The 25,057-nt window shown below is 38.6% G+C and overlaps 1 protein-coding gene across 1 annotated transcript in view; it reads right to left on the bottom strand.

Moving 5' to 3' along the window:
• Positions 1–24,144, bottom strand: part of ATRNL1 (attractin like 1) — a 439,114-nt gene extending 414,970 nt beyond the window's left edge. Inside the window, exon 1 of the mRNA XM_082285771.1 lies at positions 23,691–24,144. Within this exon, the coding sequence (XP_082141897.1) occupies positions 23,691–23,974 (284 nt within the window). The 5' untranslated portion in view covers positions 23,975–24,144. The remainder of the gene's footprint in view (positions 1–23,690) is intronic.
• Positions 24,145–25,057: the final 913 nt, after the last annotated feature.

Below are 25,057 nucleotides of genomic sequence, written 5' to 3'. Positions count from 1 at the left end.
TAATTTCTATAGATTAGTAGTTTCCCATATTTTACCTCTTTTTTTTTTTTTTTTTTTTTTTTTGTATTTTGCACAGCCATTCAGATCTGTGCTACTCATCTGTTTCTGGATTCCCTCAGCATCACACTGCATAAAATATTGATACATTTGCTGCATGCACTAGATAAGGCAACATCCCAAATGAGGTCAGTGACATCCACCTGCTTCAAAACAGGAAAGAACCCTCCTTAATGTCTTGACACAAGCAAATACTGGGACATATGAATAAGTCATATGGAAGCTCAAAGTCGCCACCTGCTATTCTATGAGAAAACAGGATGGCTACATATTGTTAGGTCTAAGGTTACCTTGCATAAGTGTCTGCATAAAAAGAATTTAACAGTTTTAAGCAGTCCCTGATGATAAACCAGACCAGAAGGCACAGCTATGTTTCTTATGAATAAGGTTGAATAGAGCTGTATTCCACTCATTGATTTTAAAATAAAAGTTATCCATTAACTGAGTCAGTCGGTGAGGTATGGTAATCACTCATCAGGGAGCCACCTCCTCAGCATTCACACAAAGGATGCATCTTGAAGGCTTTTTTTACAAAGAATATCTGAATGATTCATTTTTCCTATGTCTCCATGCAGATTTTTGCTTCTTGAACTGTGTACTTATACAAAAATTAAAAAATAATTTTTTAGCCTTAAAGGTGCAAAAGTTGGATTAATTTACAGGGAAAACAGTATACTAAGACTATCATAATGACATCTCAGAGAGTTTCAAGAAATGCTGAATGCCCTAGTGAATTGTTGGAGATTTAGGGTCCCAGAACCTTTTAAAAATGTTTGATTACCTCAGGAGGTGAATGAACAAGATTATTTAAAGAAATAAAACAGACTGAGTTGGAAGAATGTGTTTTAAAATCAGCAGCAAGAGACAGTTTGCAGACAAGCAATCAAGTTGAGAATGACAGCTAAAAAGGATAAAGAGTAGTTGTTTCAAAGGTTTTTCTACTCCTTAGTAAGGAAAATAAACCAACTAGATACTGGAGCAGCAGTTACAGTAGTTGAGAGTCCCAAGTCAAGAAAGACCTGTACCATCAAAGTCAACAGAGAAAAAACATTCAAGAAACCACACAACAGTGAAGGCAGAATAACATAAAAAACCCACTCTGAAGGAGACTTCTTTTCAAAGAGCAACAGCGTCAAAGACGGATTAAATAAAAAGTCCATCTTAATAGAAGATGAATGCTATAATTTAGGTCAATACTGAATGGCCCAGTTGCAGCCCTGTTGCACAGATAGAGGCCAACAAGTTCCCATCTTCAAAATTTGCAGGGATCAACATGGAAAGAGGTGCCAATGACAGCATCTAGTGCCTGTTAACTCACACAGCCACATGTCTACATTTGCTTTTCTCATTTCAAAAACAAAGCCTTCCTAAAAAATGTTAAGCTCAAAATAATTACAAAATGAACTCAACTTTACAATGAGGTTACAGAAATCTTCAAGTATGACCTGTTTGGGGCTGTGACATGCAGGTTATGTCACAGGTCACTTACAGGCTGCAAAGCTTTGCAGGTGCTGTTGATCCCAAGTTAATATGGCAATATTTAACCAGGATACTGTGCATTCTCTACACAACTCTGGTATTGCCAGCTGGGAATTCGGCATGGGAAGTATGTTGGAAACAAAAATATTACATAATCAGACAAATGATCAGAAAGGAAAGTCACTCTACTTAATTAAAGCAACAAGGTACAGTCAGCCCAGCCCTCTCATCTCAGGAAAAAGATGGACATTCCTGGTAATATTTCAATAAATTGATCATGGAGGGATAACTTTATCTACAGAGATTTGATGAGAATTAATCCAGCTGTTTTCAGATAGTGCTCTATCCAAAAAAGTTGTCAAGACTCAAAATTTTAGGTTCCCAGTGGACACCCAGCTCCTGTACTTATTTCACACTTACCAGGAGCAGCTCTTCCTTAATTCAGGCACCCAGTAGGATCAGACAATTTTCACTGAGACAAACAACATAAAAACATAATATCCTAGTCTTCTCTGTAGTATTTTGGGTTTTCCCTTTTAAAAATGAGATAAAGCTATCAGAATGACAGACATCTTAGGACTCATAGTGACAATGCTGGTGAACCAAACACTCAAGTCATCATCATCACCCAGAAAGCTGCCTGCTATGCACAGCTCTAAGTAACACACAACTTACCCAGTCTCACAAAAACAACAAAAAAAAATAGCCACAAAATACTACTAACCCACTAATTTTAACATCACGGTTAATAAGCATGCAAAATACATCAACAGCAAACTTTAAAAACTCTTCAAAGCTGATTTATTTTCTCCTTACAAGTGTGGGTGAAGGGTTCTTTCTGCAGTAATAAGTTCTATCTCTGTGCTTTTGACAAGAAATAAAGACTGAAACCAACAGAAAAACACAAAAGAAGTGGTAAGTTAGTTTGTATTTCAGCTGTACACTGATATTAAAACCTCCATTTTCTTTGGATTATGGAGCATATTGGTTTGTTTGGTTTTTTAAAATCACTTGTGAGTAAACACAAAATAACCTCTCTTGAAAAACCTTTTAATTTGTCATTAAAAAAGCCTGGGGTATGGAAGGATTATGCAAGTTTATTTTTGTTTCATTCATATATTTTCAGCAGAGGTATGTTCATGAAAATCAAGCACCTATGAGCAGTACTGTTGGATACATACAGGATTTAATACCTTCTCCTGTATTAACTGTCCTCCTGCCCTGGGGGGGGATTTGCTGAAAGTCATGTAATTCATTATAAATATTTCTTCTACCACACAATTACAGGAAACATACTTATTTTGACACCATATCAACCAGAGATGCTAAATCAGCTGTACCAGGTGTGTTACGTGTGTATCAACAAGACCATTACTGGACAATAGAAGAGCACCAAAGCTTTTCATACTGGGTAAATTGAATAATTATTCTGAGTACCAAGAGTAACTAATTAGCAGATTTTAAGCCAGGATGTATGATCCTAAAATCTTAGATATTTCCATTTAAATTTTTCATCAGTGACTACTTTTTTACTGCAGGGAAAAAAGAACAGAGAGGATGGAAGACTATTATATACATGTATTATGTAATGATATCAATTTGAGTATCCACATGGACAAAATAGAAAAGTCAAAGCAGCTGTACATACTCATTATCACTCCAGATGTAATTTGAGATGAAGATCAGTCACTGATTAAATTGTTATCTTTAATAACTAGACAAGCACTGAAATAATTCATCTTTATAAACTACTTTGCAAAATACATGCCATGGGATCATAAACTTGCTAGAAGTAGATATTATTTCTTTTTTATTGCCAGTTAGAATGTGCTCTCTGAGTGACAGCGAGTATTCATATAAACTGAAAGATTGCATAGTTTCACCTATGCAAATAATAATTAAGATAATTGATAGAAGGTAAATAGGGAAGCAATACAGAACATGTGCATTCTAGTAGTATTCAGCAGAATTAAGTTTATTTTCTACACAGTGAAAATTTATGAATAAATGGGGATGAATCTTCTGCTATTTACCTTAAAGCATGAAAGTTGCTTGGAGGTGGAAATGCAAGTCAGAATTAAAATACTGCCCAACCTCCAAGTGAGGTTAAAATGACCAAGAATTCTAAACAAGCCTTAAATTACTTAATATCTAATTACATCTTACAAAACAAACAGAGATAATGTGAGTATAATCTGTAAATTGGTCAGCATTACCTCCTGTTCTAATTCTGGCTTTTAAGAAATGTGTACATGACAAAGCAATCAACCATAAAACCAAAACATCTAAGCTGTAAGAACATTAGCTGTAGAACATTAATAGCACTAGAGCAAGAAGTTCAGGTTCAAATTTTTTTTAAAAATAGTGTTCTCAGCTAAGGAAATTTGTTAGATAATGTGCTTGTATGAGTACATATCTATATGACTACAAACTTGTCAAATGACAAAAAACATCAGGAAGCGTGAGGCAACAGAAATAGCAGATAGCACAAAACAAAGAAAATGTTCAGTGATTTTGACTCAGGATGATGATGTAAAATATTACCTTGTGAAAGCAAGACAGCTCATGGAACAAAGTGTATTGAGTTGGATAACATCACACTTTTAGTAGTAAAAAATTCAAAGAACTTAATGTCCTACCAGAACAGAGACAAGAATCTCTACACAAGAGCCCTAGGAAACAAAAGAACCAATATATTAACTTGCAAGTTAAGCAGTAGGCACTTTATTAAATATATTAAATTATAGCATTTGTCATATTTTAGCAAATATTATACCTAAATTTAATGCAAAAAAGGAGAGAATTAATAGAACCTATTAGTCTGGCTTTTCATTATTCTGTATTCATAGTTCAATCTAAAAATATGGATGTGAGGGGAAAGAAGAATAAAATGCATCATAAATGTATTAATATCACACACTATATTTGATAAAGCAACTATAAAGAAAATTACCATTATAAGAGGGCTCAATAATAAGCTGTGCAGTAAAGTTGGAAACCAACTTAATATGAGAACCATAGTGGAAATAACAAGTTGGATAGAAATGGGACCAACAGGTTGTGCACAAGAAAAAAATTTAACCCGGTACAGGAATTAACACCGGGTAGTGAAGGCAGTCAAAAACTGGCCTTAAAAATATACCTAACAATGATGGCACAAATGTGCTAGTGGAATTTATTGATGGCATGAAATTGTCCATATTATTAGAGATTAATATATCCCATGCAGAGAACTAGGTGATGTTAATGCTGCACTAAGGACAGAGAGTAAATTCACTAATTTAGTCTGTAAGTCATACACTTAGAAGTGAGGGGAATAATTTTAACTAGTCCACTGGAGAAGGGAGATAATTAAAGCAGCAGCAGAATGACTCTATGCCACCAATGGAACACTTCCAGAAAAAGAAAAATGATCCTACAGTGTGGGATTTCCAGAGATCAGGCAGTGATCCAGATGTGGGATTTCCAGAAGCAGGCAGGCAGAAACAGTATCACAGCACAGGAGCCAGGCAAAGCCATATCCAGGAAACAGAAGAGGAAAGATTAAACTGGAACAGAGAATGCTATTTGAATGACTAGGAGAAATAAGAGCCTAGTAAGAAGACACTTGCTTATCCCAGCATAATGAAGTCTGAAATAAAAATATGACACTCTCTGTACATAAAAAGAGGACAAAAAGAAAAGCAAATGGGAAGAAAACAGCTCTTCTAAGTGGCGGTGCACACAAAAGTGTATAAAGGAAACTGCACGAACAAATTCAGAGGCACAGTCTAAATTCAGGCAGTCAGAAATCACAGAATAAATGAGGCTGGAAAACACCTCTGAGATCATCAAGTCCAACCTATGATGAACACCAACATGTCAACCAGACCATGACACTGAGGGCCACATCCTTAAGCACCTCCAGGGATCATGACTCCACCATCTCCCTGGGCCGCCCATTCCAATGCCCAAAGGTGAGATTCAAGAAGCTCTGAATATGTTTATGGCATATTTAGTTATATAATACTGCCACTTCACTCCCCAGAGTTTGAGAGTATGGCATAAAGAGTTTAATAAATATTCTTTTATTTAAATCATGTATACAAAGGCATACTTCTAAGAGATACCTGCTGGAGTTTCAAATTGTTCTGCCAGAGGCGATTGCAGGAGTTTGTGCTTGTGTTTTGTCTTTTTTTTTTAAACACAAAATATTCTCCCCCCCCCCATACAAAAATGTCCCTGAGTATAACAATGGGGAACCATGTGTTTGCCACATATAGGTAGCCAAGAGTTTCTCTGACCACCAGAATTAAAAAACCAGAAGCACTACAGGATGTTTTCACACAGTTCTTAGATCCCTGCAAACAACTGATGCCTTTGCCTCTCAAATAGTGTACATGGACTAGGGTAGTAATCCTTCAAGGGATGGGGAACAGAAGAGGAAAAAAATAGCAAAGAGATGAACCCTCTGCAGAGATGTCACCAGCCAGCAATTTCAATCCCTCTGTCTGGTAACATCAGACAAAAATCTGGAGAGAAATGAAGATGATGGTAACCTGTAGACTGGTATGGTAAAAGCAGTATTCAAGCCTAAATTGCAATTAAAAATGCTCAGTCTTGCTGTCCAGTCCTGCAGGCAGCTATTCTTCACACAAACCTGAGGATTTTTCCACATTGCAGCCTGTCAACTCCTCAGCAGCTGCACTGGCAGGCATTTATAAAAGGCTATAATTGGTTGGATGAAGCTGGATGTCAAGTCTCTGCAGACATATGAATCTACCTAGCTAACTCCTCAGAGATCCTGATAGGCAATCTGGGAGCACAGCTCACAGGAGTGCTCTGTGGCAGTGATTTCATAATCAAAATATGAGCCCATAAGGAGAAGATGAAACTCTTCCTCCTCCTCATTCCCACTCTCATTCAGCAGCACAGTGATTAGAGGCATTAGCCCCAGATAAGGGAAGGTTTGCAGTAACCCTGTAGCTGCTTCAAGTCAAAGAACCATCAGCATGGAGCCTGAACTTTCATGTAGACTCTGGATTCTATTTTCAAGTATATTTTTATATACATACATAGAAATAAAAGTAGATACATACACTCACTCATATACAGCCCTATCTGGTTTAGAATATTTTGCTTTTATATGCAAGACTTCACCTTTAACTCACACAAATCCCTGCTGCTTTACAAGCATGCCTTTTAATTAATCCCAACTTGCCTGCCTTCTTAATTAATCCCAATTTGCCAGAATGTTGAGAAGGCAGGCAAGTCCTTAGAAAAAAAATCAAAGCACTTGAAAAGGAAAAAAAAAATGAAAAAAGAAATACTAAAAAAATATTATATTTCAGGAACATCATCAGTAAGTTTCATGTTAAAATAAAAATTCAGAAGTTGAGGCAAAAGCTTGTATCAATTTTAAAAACTCACATTTAGATAACAGGAAATTACAATACTCTAGAAATGACAACTATAAATTAACAGACCACAGGACTCAGTAATTTTCATTTATCTAGCAAGAAATACAACAATAGTTGCTATTTGCAATTTCTAATGCAAGGCCGAATAATGTCCTAGGAAGACTGAACCATAATAGAAATAATAAAAGAAACTTAAAACATTTATGTTCATTCAAATTTCACAGTTCTAGTATTTAATTTTTACCCTCAGTGTTGTGGGGTTTTTTTTCTTAATTAGAACTCCCTGCTCCCTCCTCCACAAGGCCCAGACCTCTTTACCTCATTGTTCAAGGTTGCAAGGTTGCAATGTTTTAGCAGTTTCAGACAACTGCAATATTCATCTAGAGAAGAAATTTTAAAAAGAAATTACCAGAACTTCAATGATAACTGGAGCATTATAAGTTAGAAACATATTTTACAAGTCCTACTTATTTTTTCCTATTAATAATTTAAGCAATTAATTTTATGTTAAACTTACTACTAATAATAGTTCAACCATTCATTAAATATATCATTTTGCTCAAGTAACTGTGCACTGGTGGTGAAAGACCATCGTCAGTAAGGTGGTGATTCATACCTGCAAACTTGTATCCAGAGTGAGCACATTCCCCTATCACAGAACTGCAGTCACTAAAAAAATACAATGTACACACACACAACTCATAACTCCAGGATTAGAGGTCAGAAATAATCTAAAGATTACTGTCAGTCTCGTAAACTGTGAGGAACTGAAATCAAAATACAGGTCAAGTGGGACTGCAGTTTCTTTTCCTCCCATTTAGGAGAGAACTCAGGTGAGCAGGAGTCCTTATATGAGATTCACAAGTGAGTCATTGAAATCTAAATCATAAACAAAGCAAAGCATTTTATTTCTGCACATACACACACTGGGGAGGAAACAGCTCAAAACACAAAACTGCAGCAGCTGAGACACAAAATGAACTTAAAGATCAATAAAGTTTTAGCCATGTTATGAAGGGTGCTACCAAGTCTTCTGTCATTTATACCTTCTTTCCTTATAGATAAATTGTCATATACAGTTATTATTTAGGTTAAAATGAAAACAAAGTAACTATCTGGTTCTGCATTTCACAAGCACTCAATTGCTTTTATAGCTAAGTAATAAACTTTGTCTTCTCCTATTTGTTAATTTCTAGTGCTATTTATGTTTCCTCCCCTTCCTCAATCCACCTCCCCTCTCCCATTAGATTATGCAATTACATCTATTTATGATCTAATAAGCTGTTTCATCAACAAATGTGCAACACAGCAATATGAAACAAATTCATAACCTCTCTGCTGATTTATAGAGCAGTAAAAAGATACAAGAAAAGAGAGCATATAATTTATTGTAAAGGCAGTAAGAAAACCTCTAGAGCATTTTTCACAGAAATTAAATTCTCAAACTCACTATCACAGGGCAGCTTTAAATAGGAACAATCACTAAATACTCACTTCAGAGCTTTCAAAAAAAAAAAATCAATTTGATGATCATTATTTTGCAACAGAATTTAATGCAGAGTCACAAATGAGTGTTAGCCACTGCAGCTTGGTCTGTGAGATGCTTAAAGAATAACACAGTTGTATATGGGAAGAAAATGCAACCAGCACATGAAAACCCTGCCTGAGGCTTTTGGTTCAGAATAAAATAAACTGCAGCTTCTTCTGAGGCACGGATGGGGAAAGTCCATCACTCTGAAAGGCTGGCTGAAGTGGTGTAGTGCCACAGGACTTTTGCAAAGACCTCCCCTCAACCTCTGAGCTGGACAGAGCAGTCCACCCTCTATGGAGTTCTTCTGAACAGAACAAGAACCCTCAGGGTGGCTCCTTCTGCCAAAGGTGGCAGTTCCACAATACAGATAGCAGAATTCAAAGTATAAATTTATATATGAAAAAGGAAAGCTGATCAAATCTATTGGTCTTCATAAACATTACTTTTCTACCTGCTTGGGTTTTGTTTGATTTGTCATTTTTCTTGCAGACACAATGCAGACAAACTTGAAATCCTTGGAAGACGTTCAGAGACCACACATTCCAATCAGAAATGGCCCTCTAGTTATAATTAAAAACTTCCTGATTTCATGATTTAACTGCTGATACTTGTTGGTCAGATGCATTTGCCAAATTATCGGATACAAAAGGCCTTTCTACTCATACAATCATGCAAATTCAGTCCACACAACACAAGCAGCAGAAGTCTGCTTGTGACATGTTCCTAAATCAGAAAAAAAACGCACTTTGATAACATTTTTGAATAGTTACAAGAGACTGTCACTCAATTCCTACAACATCAAGTATGTCTAGTACCAATAACAGAAAATATTAGTTGAGAAATAAGTATCTCATCTCCCATGACACCAATAACTTCAGACATTCCTGACAAATACACCACTACTGAGTAATGCAGACACTGGGGTTTTTATTGAAAACAGAAAGAGAATTAATAAGATACTGCATTAGTTCAATGAAGCAACAGAAACAGGCTTAAACAGCTACAGAATCAAATACCCAGATTTTTTACTAGTTGTACAAAAAAAACCCACACTTGATTTTTCCTCTTACCCCTCAGCATATAACTCCACATTGAAAAAAAATTAATCCTAAACATTTTTCTCTGTGCTCTTTAGCATAAATTCAAAACCCAACTACTCCAAAGTAATAGTCACACAGTGTAGTTCAGTTATTGTTTTGTTTTTAAAGTGCCCATTCCACAGTAAGATTCTGATTTCTCTTCTGCATCTGAACACAGTAAGGCTCCCAGAGATTTCATAATAGAATCTCTTCTTATTTTTCTCAAGAATCCTCTGACAAGGATAAGATAAAAATATTTTAAGAGAGGATAGGGAATTCTACTTGAACAAAGACTAGCATTTCCCTTTCTTCACATGGATAAAAATATGCTTAAGGAGAACATTCCCTTGGACATCTATAATTCAAGCAAAATATTTGAAACCACAACCCTAACTAAAAGCAGATAGAAGGGAAAATAATTACTGAGTGCCATACTAATGTAATTAAATTCATTCAGGGAACTGTTTGTAACATAAAAACATTCTTAGCATGAGACATCACCTTAACAGCTTGATTCTAAAACAGCCAGGACAAAAAATACTGCCCCCAACAGTTCATTAGGTGAAAAGATTATTGCATCAAATTACTTCTTATTTATATCATTCATTTAAAAACCTCTCTAAAAACGACTGATTGTATCCAGCCACACAGACTCCAAAAGCATATGGAACAAAGTATCACAGACACTCATTATCAATGTCATTCTTCCCTGGCATCTTGACATTCTTTTACTGGAAATTTCTTTTTAATTCATTTTGCTGTAATTTTAAAAGAAGACGTAACCAAACACAATAGGTTAAATAACTCAATATTCTAACACATAAGGCGATGTGTATGTACATCCACACACATTATATATTTAAAAAACTGCAGGATAACAAACATTGCACCACCTATACATGAAGGATGCACTATTGTCATATACACACAATTTTTAGGAGTCTGATTATCTATTTTATTCTATCAGCTTCCCGAAGTTTGCCTTCATATTCAAGAACAAATCCTAAACAGATTAAATACAGCAATTTAACATTATAGCAATTGAAAGTCAGGCCTGCAGTCTACTTTCAACTGCAAAATTATGAACAGCTTTATTATTCCTTCTTATATGATAAATATTAATTTAATAGATAATATATAAATTTAATGTAATTTTATTTCTTTATACATTATTATTAACTATCTTATTAATAATTAAGTAATGAATAAAATATTTATATTAATTTTTTATCCTTCAACTACTGCTGGGTCCATGCTGGTGTATGCCTTCATAAAAGTTAACCCCTCCACAAAACCACAGGATGTTTCCCATCCCGAATCAATTATGAGCTCCAAATCTTATTTTGTGAACATCCTCAAATTTCACCTGTTTCTACAACACTCCTCACTCTGCATAGAGTGACCTCCTTAGAGAGTTTCTTTGAAATCCTGCCTCAAGCAAGTATTTCAAGTACGTGCAACCTCTGAACTGAGCTCATTATCCACACAGCTCCTGAAAATTACTTTCTGAAGAAGTCTGTTTCCCCCTCCCAAAACCTCAACATGATTAATTAGCTGAGCAAATATACAGTATTTCTGATCTGCAGACATCATGGACATACACACAGCTACACCATTTTCTCTTTGCTGCTCGAATGAATAATTTAAGAGTCAAAAATTATACATGCACACAAAACACTGAAGAGCTACACAGGCAAATCCAGACTAAGTACAATTCAACATTAGGGGAAACAAAAACCCTTCTGACAGTCTTAAGCACAGACAATTGTTGCCAAGAGAACTTGTGGACTCCCCATCCCTGTGTTAAAAGACCAGGCTGGAGGGAGCTCTGAGTAACCCAGTCTAGTGGAAAGCATCTGTGCCCAGGGCAGTGGGGTTGGAACGAGATGACCTTTGAGGTCCATAGTAAGAAGCACGTCAGAATTATGCAGCCTATAGCCCAAGTTACCACTGATACCAAGTACAGAGATGCCTTGAACAATATCACCATCTGATGCTGTTCAGCACGTGCACAAAAAGAACCACATCATGCCAGTGTGTGTTGACCAGAATCTGCAGCTTTTCCCACGTTGCAGCACCCCCACACACACACCTGCTAACCTCAGGTCATAACTCCCTTCAGAGCCATGGTTTGCAGGCTCCCAGGCACTTCCATACAGATTTGTCACAGCATTTTCCACTTTTCTGTGGAAGCAATGACAAGATCTTTTAGACTAGAATAACCTTAACTATAAAGCAAGTACAGCCGACCAAGAAGAACGTAATGTGCAAAGAACAGAGAATCCAACAAGAGTGATCAAATTCTTAAAAGCAGAAACACACAGAATAAAGGCATCCTACCATTTAAACTACATGACCAGAATACATATACTTCCTGAGTTTGCATAATATCCTATCTTATAGTTTGACATCAACTCAGCCAGCCTCCTCAATACTTCTGGTCTGTTAAAAACAAACAAAATAAACAAAAACAGGAAAAAAGGTCTTAATAGAGATGAAAACCTCAAAAGTTGCTGCTACTTAAAAAACTGTAGATTTCTAAGCATGGGATGCCTGAGAGTTTCCTTCATCAAATAATGTAGTTTTATTTTAAAAAATATGCCTTCAAGTAGCCCCAGAATAAGAGAGATGGTACACTGAAGTCTAGGCCTGCAATGGCATAATTATGAGAACAAAAAAGAGTATTTCTTCCACTAAAGATCATGGGTGACTATGCTCATACTCAGCAAAATTAGCGTATTTATTTTTGTCATTCTCCCAGCCTTGAAGCACAATAATTTATATCCATACACAGTGAATTACATAAAGACAATAAGGAAAGTTGTAGATTGCAAAATTGCAACATAAAGCAGAACATCACACATTGCATAGTGCTCTCTAGGATCATCACAGAAAACCTAAAGCTAAAGGTTTGAGACTAAAGCTCAATTGCTGTACTTAAAAGTGAGGACTAAGATTAAGTGTGTTCTTCATCTGCTTTGGTTTTCATTAGCAGATGGAAATAAAAGGACACATTTATCAGGATGATTAAAAAATAGTGACTGAAGAGCTACAGGTAATGTGTCAAAAAAACCTCATCAATCATAAGGGTTTTTATTAATAATAGGTAGGGCTTTTTAAAATCTTTATTGAGCATGACCTCAAAACTGTCAAGGCAAGTCAAAGGAAAAATTCAGAGGAAGATGTTCTCAAATTCCATTTCAGTGTAACATTGCAAGCTTTCATCATTCTAAGAGAAGCTAATATGCACTGGCTGTGCTTTTCAGTCCAATTGCTACTTAGAAACGCAGCCAACCTAAATTGGAAAACCCAAATCTAACTTTAAAGGAATATTCTACATACACTCAGCTGTCTGTCACTTCAGAGTTTGATATTAAAGAACAGATTTCTGAATGCATACAAAGCTCAAATGCAGTAAGTACCCTTCAAGGATGTATATAAAATTGAAAATAAAATAATCCAACAATATTCCTGTTTATGAATACCTTTTGTGAAGTTAATATATTAAGATGTGGTTTGCTTGTTCCCTGTCTCCACCCTCTTTAAAAAACAAACTATAGATCAGCTACAAACTCAGTCCATCTTTCATGCCCTGGGTCCACCTTTCAAGATCAATTCTCTAAGTATCCATCAACCTCTAACCAATATTGGCATTATAACTGCATTAGCCGAGGCCCCTCTATATACTTACTGAATGACATACAGTATGTGTTTGGAACAGTCATTGTAAAATACCATCACAAAACTCCTCAGTTATTATTAATCAGAATACTAATATATATAATACATTTATTAATAATAAATTTCATATTCTCTCTTGTATCCAATTATGTTACACAGTAGAAGACTCTGAGAAAATAAAGAACTTCAAACTATACTGTATATTTGCAGAAAAAAAACCCATACAAGTTGAAGACAATTCAGTCTTCCCAAAATGAGGACTGATACAGACTTACAGAAAATTTTATTTACTCCCAAGCTTCCATTACAATTCAGTCACTTATTTGTTATTTTACCTCAGACAACCACACAACTTCAGGTTTCCTACACATAAAACAGCTCAAAAAAATAAGTGTCTGTTTCCCAAGGCCATTGTGACAGCAGCTACCCTGTGCTTAAATAAGATATCCAGATAGAGTATGATACAGATGGGTGGAGGTTAAGTCCTTCCTTCAACACAGAGTGGGGTTTTTGGCCTCGTGAAAGCTAAAATAGTATAAGCAGTTTAGAAATTTAGAAGTCCAGAAAAATGGTGCCATTTTTAGTTTAAAATAGATGCTTGCTCCTACAAAGTGCTACAGTACTAAAACCACTGGGGTGGTGACGGGGAACAGGGTGTGGATTTTAAATACACATGTTCTGGTTTTAATACTTATATCAGCATTAGGTTTTAGAAAACATCTGCAAAAATGTTTTCTAACAAAATTGTCTTAATATGATATTACAGCTGTGCACACAAGTGCAAATCAGTGTGTTTTTGAAAGCAGCCATTTGTTTGTTCAGTATTTTTCATTTTTCAGGACTGCCTTCTACCTTCCAGCTCCTGTCCAACATTCTGGTTTCAGTTACCTATTGGAGAAGGCTCAGGACACAAACAAAACAGATCTGCTGATAATGAGAGAAGCACAAAAGCACCCAGCTTCATTACAGCAGCTCTGGGACATCCCATGAAACATTCACCATCCATTTCCCTCTCCCCACACCTGCCTTGGGACACTTGGAATGTACCACATACTCATTTGATTAGCGAGAGTCCTCCAAAGCATCATCATAACTGGGCTTGCATACACAAACACAACTGTGAGCTATTCTGTGTTTGGATTTTCCTTGTGAGAAATACATACTTTTACATACACACACACTTACTCTAGAGATTAAAAAAAAAAAGAAAGATGCAAATGAACCTATAATTGGATTAATCAGCATTTCCGTTTTAGTGATAAAGCTGAAATTATCAAAGTATTCCTTTATAGAAGTCAAAATGTATCCAAGTTTCCTTGAGTTTTGAAAGCAGAGATTAATTAACAAGAAAATTAAGTTCACCATATTTTAGTCACTTCTATCCATTACAAGAAGGAAAGTATTTTAAGCTGCAGTATGACTAGAAAGATACTTTTCAGACTAATTTATCTTTGTCCTAGGATTGTGGGTGGCAATCAATGAAGCACATTTGTCTTGTTCCACAGCGTCTCGTGGTTTACTTACACCTTGAACAAAGTTTCTACAAAGCTTACCAGAATATTTAAAGACATTACTAACCCCAGCTCTCCTCCCAGGCTTGTGGCCAAAATCACTGCTGCTCATATTATACTGCCACAACTGGTAACAGACATAGCTAAAATCTGGTCCTCTAGTGACACTGCTGTTTGTTCTACAGTCCCAGCTCTTGCATCCCAGTAGTTACATGACAGACTCAACATGAACCATTTTTCATAGAAGGCAAGTCATCAGCCTTCAAGATAACAGGGAAGTGGCTGAAAACTCAAAACACATGGGAACTAACAAAAAAATCTATGCATAAAAGTGCATGTCTATAAAAAAGATCTACATTTAAAGACTGAATTCAGATTCACAATTCTGCAATAACATCAATGCCATCAACCCACAAATTAGGAATGTGTGATTCTTTGCTAATAGCACAGGAATGCAGTGATCAATATGGAATACTGTATTCCTACAAGTAAAGCAGTAACTCTTCAAAATACCCGTTAAGTGCTGCAGCATTTCACAATATTCTGTTTGTAATATTTAATCCAGGCTTGGGGGTTAGGGCTTTGGGGGTCTTACTTCTGAAACCAAATCTTATCAGTGACAGTCAATGCACAATTTTTTCCAATGAGTCTATAATAAAAGAATATTACTCTGCAATAACACAGACTGCAAGGTTTTGCTTCATCTGACCTAATGAAGTGATTTTATTCATCTGAGATATACAGCATAGTTCAGACAACAGTACTTCATGCCCTAATATTAATCACATTCTAGGAAGAAATACAATCTCTAAAATTTTATCTAGCTTATTAGCTGTGCCTCAAGTCTTTTAACTTACAGGAAGTGTTATTTCCTTTTTACAGATGAAACACTTAAGCACATAAATTATGGAAGAAATCCATAAGAAAATGTAGACATTGAGTGTGATCATTTTACATGTCTGCATTCAATCTTTAAGTAATTCAGTACTTGTCCTGTTGCCAGGTAATCCTAGAATATCCTGGATTCAAAACTCCCTACCCAATTCAAGGTTGTCAGATATGTGCTGCTTAAAACTAGGGAAATACTCTACAGCCAGCTTGTTTTTAAACATCACTAGCATGAACAGAGTAGATATTTTGCCATCAGAGATGGCTGCAGCCCATTTTCATCCTTAGCTAAGAACTATAAAAATACTGATTCAAACAGATCCTAGAATCCATTTCTTACAGATGAGTAACATAAGCTTTAAATTTTTGGAGAAACTGTGTAGTAGAATTTTTTTAAATGCTGTTGCATTAACAGAGAGTTTAAGATGTTTACCCTGGAATATTCCATAGCTGGTAGCTAATTTTTTTTTTTTTTTTCAGAGGTATAAAAACTTGAGGTTTTTCTCTCTGGAGGAAACTTCAAAGCCAAATGCTGTTCTTGCACATTGGGAATGAACACTAAGTAACAAAGCGAGCTGAGCTTAGTTCCATCATTTCTCAATAGGGTCTTGGTCCTCATGGAGGAAAATCAATGCAATTCTTTGTCCACTCATTAGCTTTTTAAGACTTTAGAGGATAACCTTTAAAACTGGTTTGAAAATTCCCACTGGTCACCCACCTCACATGAAAACATCTACTTTGCTTATAGCTTACTGGGATTCTTTTATTACTGTTAGCAGCTGCAATTCACTGGAGTGTTCATGTTTTCAGGTATCATCATAATTATTTATTTCTCCTTACATGAACTTTGTAGCATGTTTTCCAAGCCTAGACTATACAGCTAATAACAAATTTCATAGGCACTAACAAATAATTACTCTTCAGTACTGCAGGAGTTTTCCAATACATTTTTGTTGTCTATGTAGTAATGTTTCAAAATAAGGTCTTTCTTCACCAGCATTTGTTAGGATGTGGAAGAATATCCCAAGGGTATTCCTGTAATATCTCATATTACCTCCTACCTCTTCTGCCTACATTTTGATACAATTAAATCAATTTCTAGTGCAGTGTGATAGACTGAGCTCTCAAAAACTACTCGTACTCATTTTAAAAAGATGACATGAACGATGATAATGCCTTCCAAAATATGATCATCATGCCTTCCCTTTGATTAAATGAACTAAGAGAAACACAGTGTGAGACTATTTACTTGCCAAATTAAATTTAAAACATAATAAGTATTAAATGCTATAACCTGTGCAGCTATTTATGTATTGTTTATGGATAGACTTAAGCATGCATTGATGTAACTGAGCTTTTTACACACCCATAGCAATGGCAACCAGCCTTTGATGCTGTCTGAAGGGCTGGCAGGGTCATCAACCATCTGTTCCCACACTTCTTTGCCTAAGTAGCAAACTGCTTAGCCTACAAACAAACCAGACTCCAGAATCCATGAGCCTGCAAACAAACCAGACTCCAGAATCCACGAGCCCCCTGCCTGCCTTCTTTTGGTTTCATTCCTAGAGATGGTCTCAGATTTACAGAGAGGAAGAGACACTGTTCATTGTTAACTGGAGAAGGGGAAGAGGGGTGTTTTTGAAAGGGCACAGCTCCATCCCAAACCCAGGCATATTTGTAGCCCCACTATTACATATCACTCCAAACGGTGGAAGATGTATTCAGTTTACAGACTGGTTTGAGAAAAGCAGGGCCTCAGTACTGAGGATGCAGCAACTCCAAGAGGATTTTGAGGTGGAAAATCACGGTCTGAGCTGCCAGCACAGCACTAAGCTGAGAAGCACTGGCTGCAGCTGTACAGCAGAACCCCGGGCAGCAGGGGAGAAGCTACTCCGCATCTACATTTCACCAGCACAACCATTACCAAAAGCATTTCGTTCTGGCACTCACAGCTAAAGCACACTGATAACATAGGGGAGGATGTAAACCAAGATAGCAATCAAGCAGGGAAAAGTTTGGTTTATGTGGAGACAACTCAAGGAAATTTTCATTCTCAGTGAGGAAAATGTGACCATATCTCCACCTACACAGGTAAGAGAGACCTCACCTACTAAAGGTTCTACAATGAAGGCCTGCCTCAAAACATTAAAAAACAGGGTAACTAAGAGAGACAAAAGATGAGGTAGATTAGATCTGTGTATTAGCAGTTTCTGCATTTGTTTTTCTGGTTATAGAAAGTGGTGAGGATAACTAACCAAAGGAAGAACTCTGAAAGTCTTTAAGGGGCTTTGAGTCAGAGGAAGTGTTTTCAGACATGTACAGATGCTTTCTAAAGCATGAGTTCAACTCACACAGGAATTAATTCAGAGTTACCCTACTGCCTGCAAAAGGCAAGAGGTAGTAAGTAGTCAGTTTATTTCTGGTCTTCTCTATAAAAACCCTTAAAAAACACTGAAATAGTTACTGGTGAAATTGGTGTTAGGTCAGCGGTCAGACTGTGATTTTAAGGGTCTTTTCCAACCTAAATGATTTCATGTAGCAAGTATTAAACAGGCAAAATGATACATTATAATAAAATAAAATTTTAAGTTTGCAAAAAGACTGCTTTCCTTTCAAAAAGCACTTTTCAGTGCAGATTGCTTAGCTTAGGGGGCACTTAGTATGATTTTATGGCTTACGCTTCTACATCAAAACAAGATTTACAAAAAAATTTATTCCTCAGAAATTCAAGATATCTTTATAAGCTATAATGGTATTTTTAAAATTTAATACAGACAGAGAATAAATCACATTAAAATAGTTTTGCAGAGCACCATGACTAAAATAACTTAAATAAGGACCACATTTTATAAGACTAAAATCATAATCACCAATGCTTTTCCAAAAGTTTGATTTTATTAACATCCACATATTGAGTTGTAAAAAGGCAATCTGCAGGTGCAAAACCTCACACTCAATTGCACTAATGCCAATAAGAATAATTATTTCTTGGATGAGATACAGGCCACACCAATGACAAAGACAGTTTTACTACTAATAGCATGACTCAGGGATTTCACCTGTAAAACAGAAGTTGCACTTTAATGGTGATGTTTTACATTAAAGCTCTGGAAAACTAAGTCTGGACCAATTCTAAAAGTAATGATTTTTTTTTTCCTATCTACACCTGCTGAGGCTGCCAACTCCTTTGGATCAGCAGGAGCCTTATGCAAGTGAAGTAACTTGAGGAAACGGAGCTAGCTTAAAAAAAAATTGGCTGGGAGGTGGGGAGATCTGTTCCTGTTGATACTTTTCAACTCTCAGCAGGAATATTAATGCTTACATAAGAAGCAAGATGTAATCAAAGAGAAGCGTGAAGGATAAAGTCATCCCCTTTCACAGCAGTCTGAACTTCAACTGGCTGCAGCTAAAGCTAACTTCTTTGCTTAAGATCTCTTCTTACACAACATTATCATTCATTTACAATCTGCAATTTAAGGACACTTGCCTTGCATGAGTCATTCTGCAGACAGCAGCATTCAGAGTTTTAGATGGAAATAAGGATTTTGCCTGGAATAACAAAATTTGGTACCCCTCAAACATTTCAGTCGTGAATGTACTTGCACTTGGAAATTGTTTTGTCCTTGAAGAATGCAGAATCTCTTATAGGAGCTCTAGAAATTAAGGAGAGCATGCAAGAGGTAATTTAGAAGTACAATAAGAACATCTGGAGGCAAGTTTAATAATCAAACAGATCAATTTGCTCTTACTCTCTCCATAACAACTGCATACCTAGGACTAGGTAAAGCAGATTAACTGAAGTGGAGGGCCTCAAAGGTGCTCACCTGTCCTGTTCTGCTTCATTACACATCACACCCATGGCTATCAAATAAATAACCATAAACATCCAAAGACACAACCTAATTTTTCAAAGGCACCATACTACAGTGGGTACTTCTAGTCATTTGGGTACTCAAAAACTTTAGAGGAAGATAAATTCCATGCACAAAGTTCTCAAATGCTCTTCCACAAGCCAGTGCAAAGCAGAGCTAGAGAAAGGGAAACTTTTTGCTCTAACCTGGAGGAAATTTTTTTTCTTCTAAGAAATCATTCTGAGTAGAAAAATTAATGAAACCTTTTTCCCTGCACTGCTGCATCTCAAGACTACTAACTTTAACATCTAAATACACAGAAGCTGTGACAGCAGTTTTTACTGCAGTTGGGCCATTCATAATGTTTGTGTCCCTGAATTCCCTGAAATCTCATCACAGAGCTGATTTAGGCAGCCCTTCCCTCTCCCTTCTGCCCAAACTCGTATCATCATGAAAAGGGCAACCAACCAACAAATTCAAAGGCATAGAATAGGGGGAAAAGAATGGCAAATGTAGCATTAAAAGCTTCACTTCTGTAATAAATCAGCTTAGCAAAACAAAACCAAAACTGTACACTGTCCTTTTATGTATGTGGTTTAGTCTGTATCTTGGGAACTGTGCTGCTTGAAGCTGCCTGCTATAAAAACAGAACCTGCTCACCCATTGGCTCTCTTATCTTTCACCTGGCAAAATTCCTTTCCCCTCTCTCTTTATAACTAAATTCCCCTTTTTTATTTTGGTTAAAAAAAGGTTTTGCATTATTTCGGAGTAGAGGAAAGGATGGAAGGGGGAAAAAAAGTTTTAAGAAAGATGAAAGTCAGAAAGTCAGAGTTGCATTCAGATATCCAATCTGTACAGAGAGTAAAATAATTTACCACCAGGCAGACATGAGGCCTAAATCTTTCTGAGAAATGGCTGAAATGGGTGTGAATGCACTGCAGTAAGAATAGTAACATCTGCATTTCTATATGATTTACCACAGGCTTTACAATAACAAGAGTAAATTCAAAAGTTGGTAAGTAAGAGAAACAAAATGGTGTTAGACAGTCTCTTTGCCCATTCCCCCCCATCCACAATTATTTCATCCAGCGCAAACCAACATTTGCAAAGCAGTTTATTTACTCAGCAGTTCTCCTACAAGGGAAAGGCAAGGTTACCATAGTATTGTCAATTAATTTTGACACCTGCTTACAAAGATTGATCAATTATTTTTGATGTCTCTCTGCTATGTTACTGTTTCTCAGTTTAGAAGAGAAATAAAACAAAGCCAAAAATACTACACATCTCTCACCAAAGAATTAATGGTCCCAAGATACCCTCAGGCAGAGTATTTCTCCTCTTACCACAATGTTCTTGGTACTTGCTAATGCAAGTCACTCATTCGCAGAGAGCAAAAATAACCATACCTCATTTACACGAAGAAAAAGAAAGAACCTTTTCTTTTCAAGTGTTTTAAGCCCACCCTTGAAAATCTGTTTTTTCAAATACTGTAGTGACAGGTTTTACACATGTCCAATTTAGGTCATTAAAAGTCCCATTTAAATCTCGGGTAACAGGGACACACGCAGGCACTTCAAACAGCTGCGACTTGGAAACAGTGCAAATGTTTAGAGTAATACACAAGGTTCTATTAACATTTCTGCAGATCGTATCTACAACCCACGAACTGGCTGCTAATGCTGCTCTAATAGCCAAACACACTTCTCAATCTTTGCCATTCTGAACCAATTTTCAGAATAATCCTTAACGACAGAAGCAACTGCTACAGAAGTGATGTACACCCGACAGGACTTGTCAAACCACTGCTGCAAAAGTCCAGCCGTGGCTACTTAAGGGTAAAGCAGATGCATTTCGCAGCCAAATGGAAAAAGGCAAATGTTCCACGACAATAAGGCGAATCATCAGCTGCCACAGAGATCGGGAAGGTGCTCAATCACCCAGCCATCAGCCAGGCTAAATTTCTTTTTCCAGCTCTTCAGGTGGAAATACACGGAGCTTGACTCATCACCCATTCCACACCCACCTGAATTTTCAGGATTCAAAATACAACCGCTCCGAGCTGCTGCTTGCAGCAGTGTAAGGCACGTTTAACATATTTCACTCCATCCCCAACACACAGAGCTTGAAAAGCTCTAAATCTTAGAATGCTTATTTTCAGTGCAGAGTATACTTTGCTTCCAAGAATAAAGATTAAAGATGAGCTGTCAAAGACACTGCTATGAAAGCGTCCTCAGTAAAAAATAGGTCTCCAACAGCTTACTCCCGTGAGAAAAATCGTAATGCAAGTGTCACTGTCCTTTCTAAAGCTAAGCACGGAAAAACATAGAAGAGTTAATGAAAAATCTATTCCGATTTCACCAAAACCCCTAACAGCTTTCAATTAAACACTGTGTTAGCTCAGCTCAGAAGAGGTGCCCTTCCAACACTCAGACAGAACTTCCTCTAGGTGGGGATGGATTATTAACTTTCTACCAGAAGGGAAAACGTAACCACTGTGCTTCCTCACTTGACAAACACAACCAAGGTAAAGAAACCTAGATGTTTTAAGAGATAAGCAAGATAATACCTGTAAGGACAGGATAACGGCTCCAGTAACAATTCAGAGAACATACTCATTCACAACAAGCTTTGAAATTAAAGAAACTACAATTTGCTTTGGTCCTGGCACAATTAGGGTCTGTTACATGTGACACCAAGACGAAGGATACAAGTAATCTCTTTACAGCCAGGAAATAATGGCTCGGCAGATCAACATACACGAAGAAGATTCACCTGGGCCTCCTCTCATGACTCTCAATCCCTCCGAAATTAGCCCATTGTTCCAGAGCAGGACAAACCCCAAACATCCAATACACACAGGTAACAAACAGCCAACTTAAAAACCTAATTATCTAGTTCATAAGTAGAAAAGATGTATTATATTTGCCTTGTATTAGTGTTATAGCTGGGTTGCAATCTTACTGCTGCAATATCCACCAAACGTAAGTGAATTGGTTCTTTCTCTGCACTGTGTACATCACTTCAGCCAACATGTCTGACTTCAGCTACTCCTTAACTTCCCAGGCTAACAAGTTACTGGATTTACTTTTTGTTTATTTAGGAATGAGTGACCCTGTGTTAAACGTTTAAAAGAGATGCAAATTATACAGCTTAATTTCAGTACTCCAGAGAAAAACTGAACTTAAACACAATTTTAAAATAGACAGTTACTGATATTTAACATCCAAAAAGTAGTTTCCCAAAGACAGAATGACTCCTCTAAGACATAGCCTCACCAATATATTGCTATTAGCTACATATTAGGACACTTTCCAGCTATATATGTCAACATACTTAATAAATGGAGTTCCTGCTTATAGGGGGTGTTTTAGAGGGAATGAAATGAGATGTCCTGTCCAAGATTATATAGCGAAATAGCAGCAAACAGTATTCTTCACAGCCAGACTTTACACTGATAGCAAAGGGGGCGGGAGGAAAGTGACAGCCCTATAAATTAAGTCTTCTTTCCCACTCCATATAGAAAAGCAAGTGTCAGGGTGTGCTTCCTTCTCACTGATCAATGACTCGGTATCACACTGACTTTTAAGAATGAGAAGGTAGTTAGAGCTTGACTGAGTACTCGTTCCTTTGCAAAAATACGTTTCTTTTTTACATTTCCCACGCTCTCCTGCAAACCTTGTCACTAGGGATGTACATTTCAATCAGTTGCACTTACGTTGTCCTGAATGTAACTGACTAATGCCCACTTAGCTCAAACAACTGAAAGAAAGGAAGACTGGAAGGAGCTAAACCTTTCACTCTTTAGAAGGAAAAAGTCATTAAAATCCGCTCCTAAGTTTGGCTCCCTGGGCAGCCCCACGAAGCGCACATGTCATTTCCATAACACTTCCAGAAGGGACAGCAGCGACACAGCTTTAGGCCGATTTCTCCCCGTTTCTCAGTTCCCATGAAGTGGAGCAGCCTATTTTCAGCGGTAAGTCAGCCGGAGCTGTGTCCTGTGCTCTTAAGGAGCTGGAGGAGCCTATTTCATCCTTAACTTCTGCCACATACTTCCATCATACATGAACAAAATCATAGCAGACACAAGCAAAACAAAACAAACAAGCAAACAAAAAAAACCCAACCCAAACAAACAACCAAAAAAAGGCAAGTGAAACAGACAGGAAAAAGAGGCAGGGATGAGAAGTAGAAAATCGCAATAAGCAGAGACTTACTTGAACCTGCCCTGGCAGTGTTGGCACTGGTCTCCCACCCAGCCCTGGTCGCAGACACAGGTGGAGTTGACACAATGACCCGAGAAGCAGGAAATTTTGTCGCAGGACTTGGACTGGGACACCTGGGCATAGAGGGCCAGGTAGAGGAAGCCGTAGAAGAGCAGCCAGCTGTTCACATCCAGGAGCGAGGTGAAGCAGCAGCAGCAGGCGGAGGGGAAAGGTCTCCAAGAGCCCGGGGCCGCGGGTGCAGCTCCTGCTCTCCGGCCGGCGCTGCCCAGGTCCATCTTGGCCGCGGGGGCCGCGGGCCGAGTCGCGGCCGGCGATGGCAGCTTCCCCTGAGGGGAGATAATCCAGCCAGGGAGATTCAAACCCCCCGCTTCCTCCTCGCCTTCCTCTCCTCCCTCCCGACCCCAGCGCTGCCTCCTCCAGCCCCTTCAGCCCTCCGCGCCCCGTCACTCCCGAGGGGAAGCCCGGCAGCGGCAGCCCTTAGCCATCCGCCCCTTCTCCTCGTCGTCCTCCTCAGGGCTCATCGCTCCCGTCTTCTTCCATGGAGGAGGAGAGCTGCCTCTTGACCTTGTGTTTTCTCCTCGCCAGATATGCCCCCACGGCCGCGCACACGCCGCCCTGGACCATGTATCCCGCGGCTCCCCCCTCTCCTTTGTATCCCGGTGCCCGCGGCACACACGCAGCGGCGGCGAGGAGGAGCGCGGGAGGCGGGGGCCGCCGTCCTCTCGCCAGGCAGACAGCTGGGAAGTGAGGGCGGCCGGGCCCCGGAGCCGCTACGGCACCGCGCTTCGGCGGGGCGGGGAAAGGGCTGGGGAGCTCTTATCCCCGCTCCGTTATTAGCCCTGCGGGGAAGGGAGGCGGGAGGCAGCGAGAGGAGGGTTAGCAGCCCCTCCGCGTCCCAGCTGACAGCTTCCAAGCAGCCATTTTTAAAGGCTAATTCTCATCGCCGCTCGGAGCCGCCTCCCGCCCCTCGGCCCGCGTGGATCCGTCCCTCGCTGGGAGGGGGGTCCGGCGGGGTGACCGCCCCCCCCGAGGCTCCCGCGGCCGCCCCTTCCCCTGCGCTCCAGCGGGCACCTCTCCCGCCCACGCTTCCAGTCGGGGGGAGCTGGAGCGGCACCGGGAATAGAGAGGCACCGGGAATGCGGCCCCCGCCGCCCGGACCCCCGAGACGAACCCGCCCCGTCCCGCGCTCCTGGGCGGGGAGCGGCCCCGCACCCCCGGCAGAGCGGCCGAAGGCTCGAAGAGCCCCGCTCTGCTGCCTTGGTTCCTCTGTTTGCCTCAGGTCCTGCAAAGTTCAGAGGCGGTTTGCCTTGAACTCCTGCCGGCTGGTAGCAGAAGAGATGTTACAGCTTGTTTTGGGA

This window comes from Coloeus monedula (assembly GCF_965178545.1).
Source record: "Coloeus monedula genome assembly, chromosome: 8".
Taxonomy (NCBI): domain Eukaryota; kingdom Metazoa; phylum Chordata; class Aves; order Passeriformes; family Corvidae; genus Coloeus; species Coloeus monedula.
Note: the sequence above shows the minus strand (reverse complement) of the source record. Positions and strands in the feature narration are given on the sequence as shown.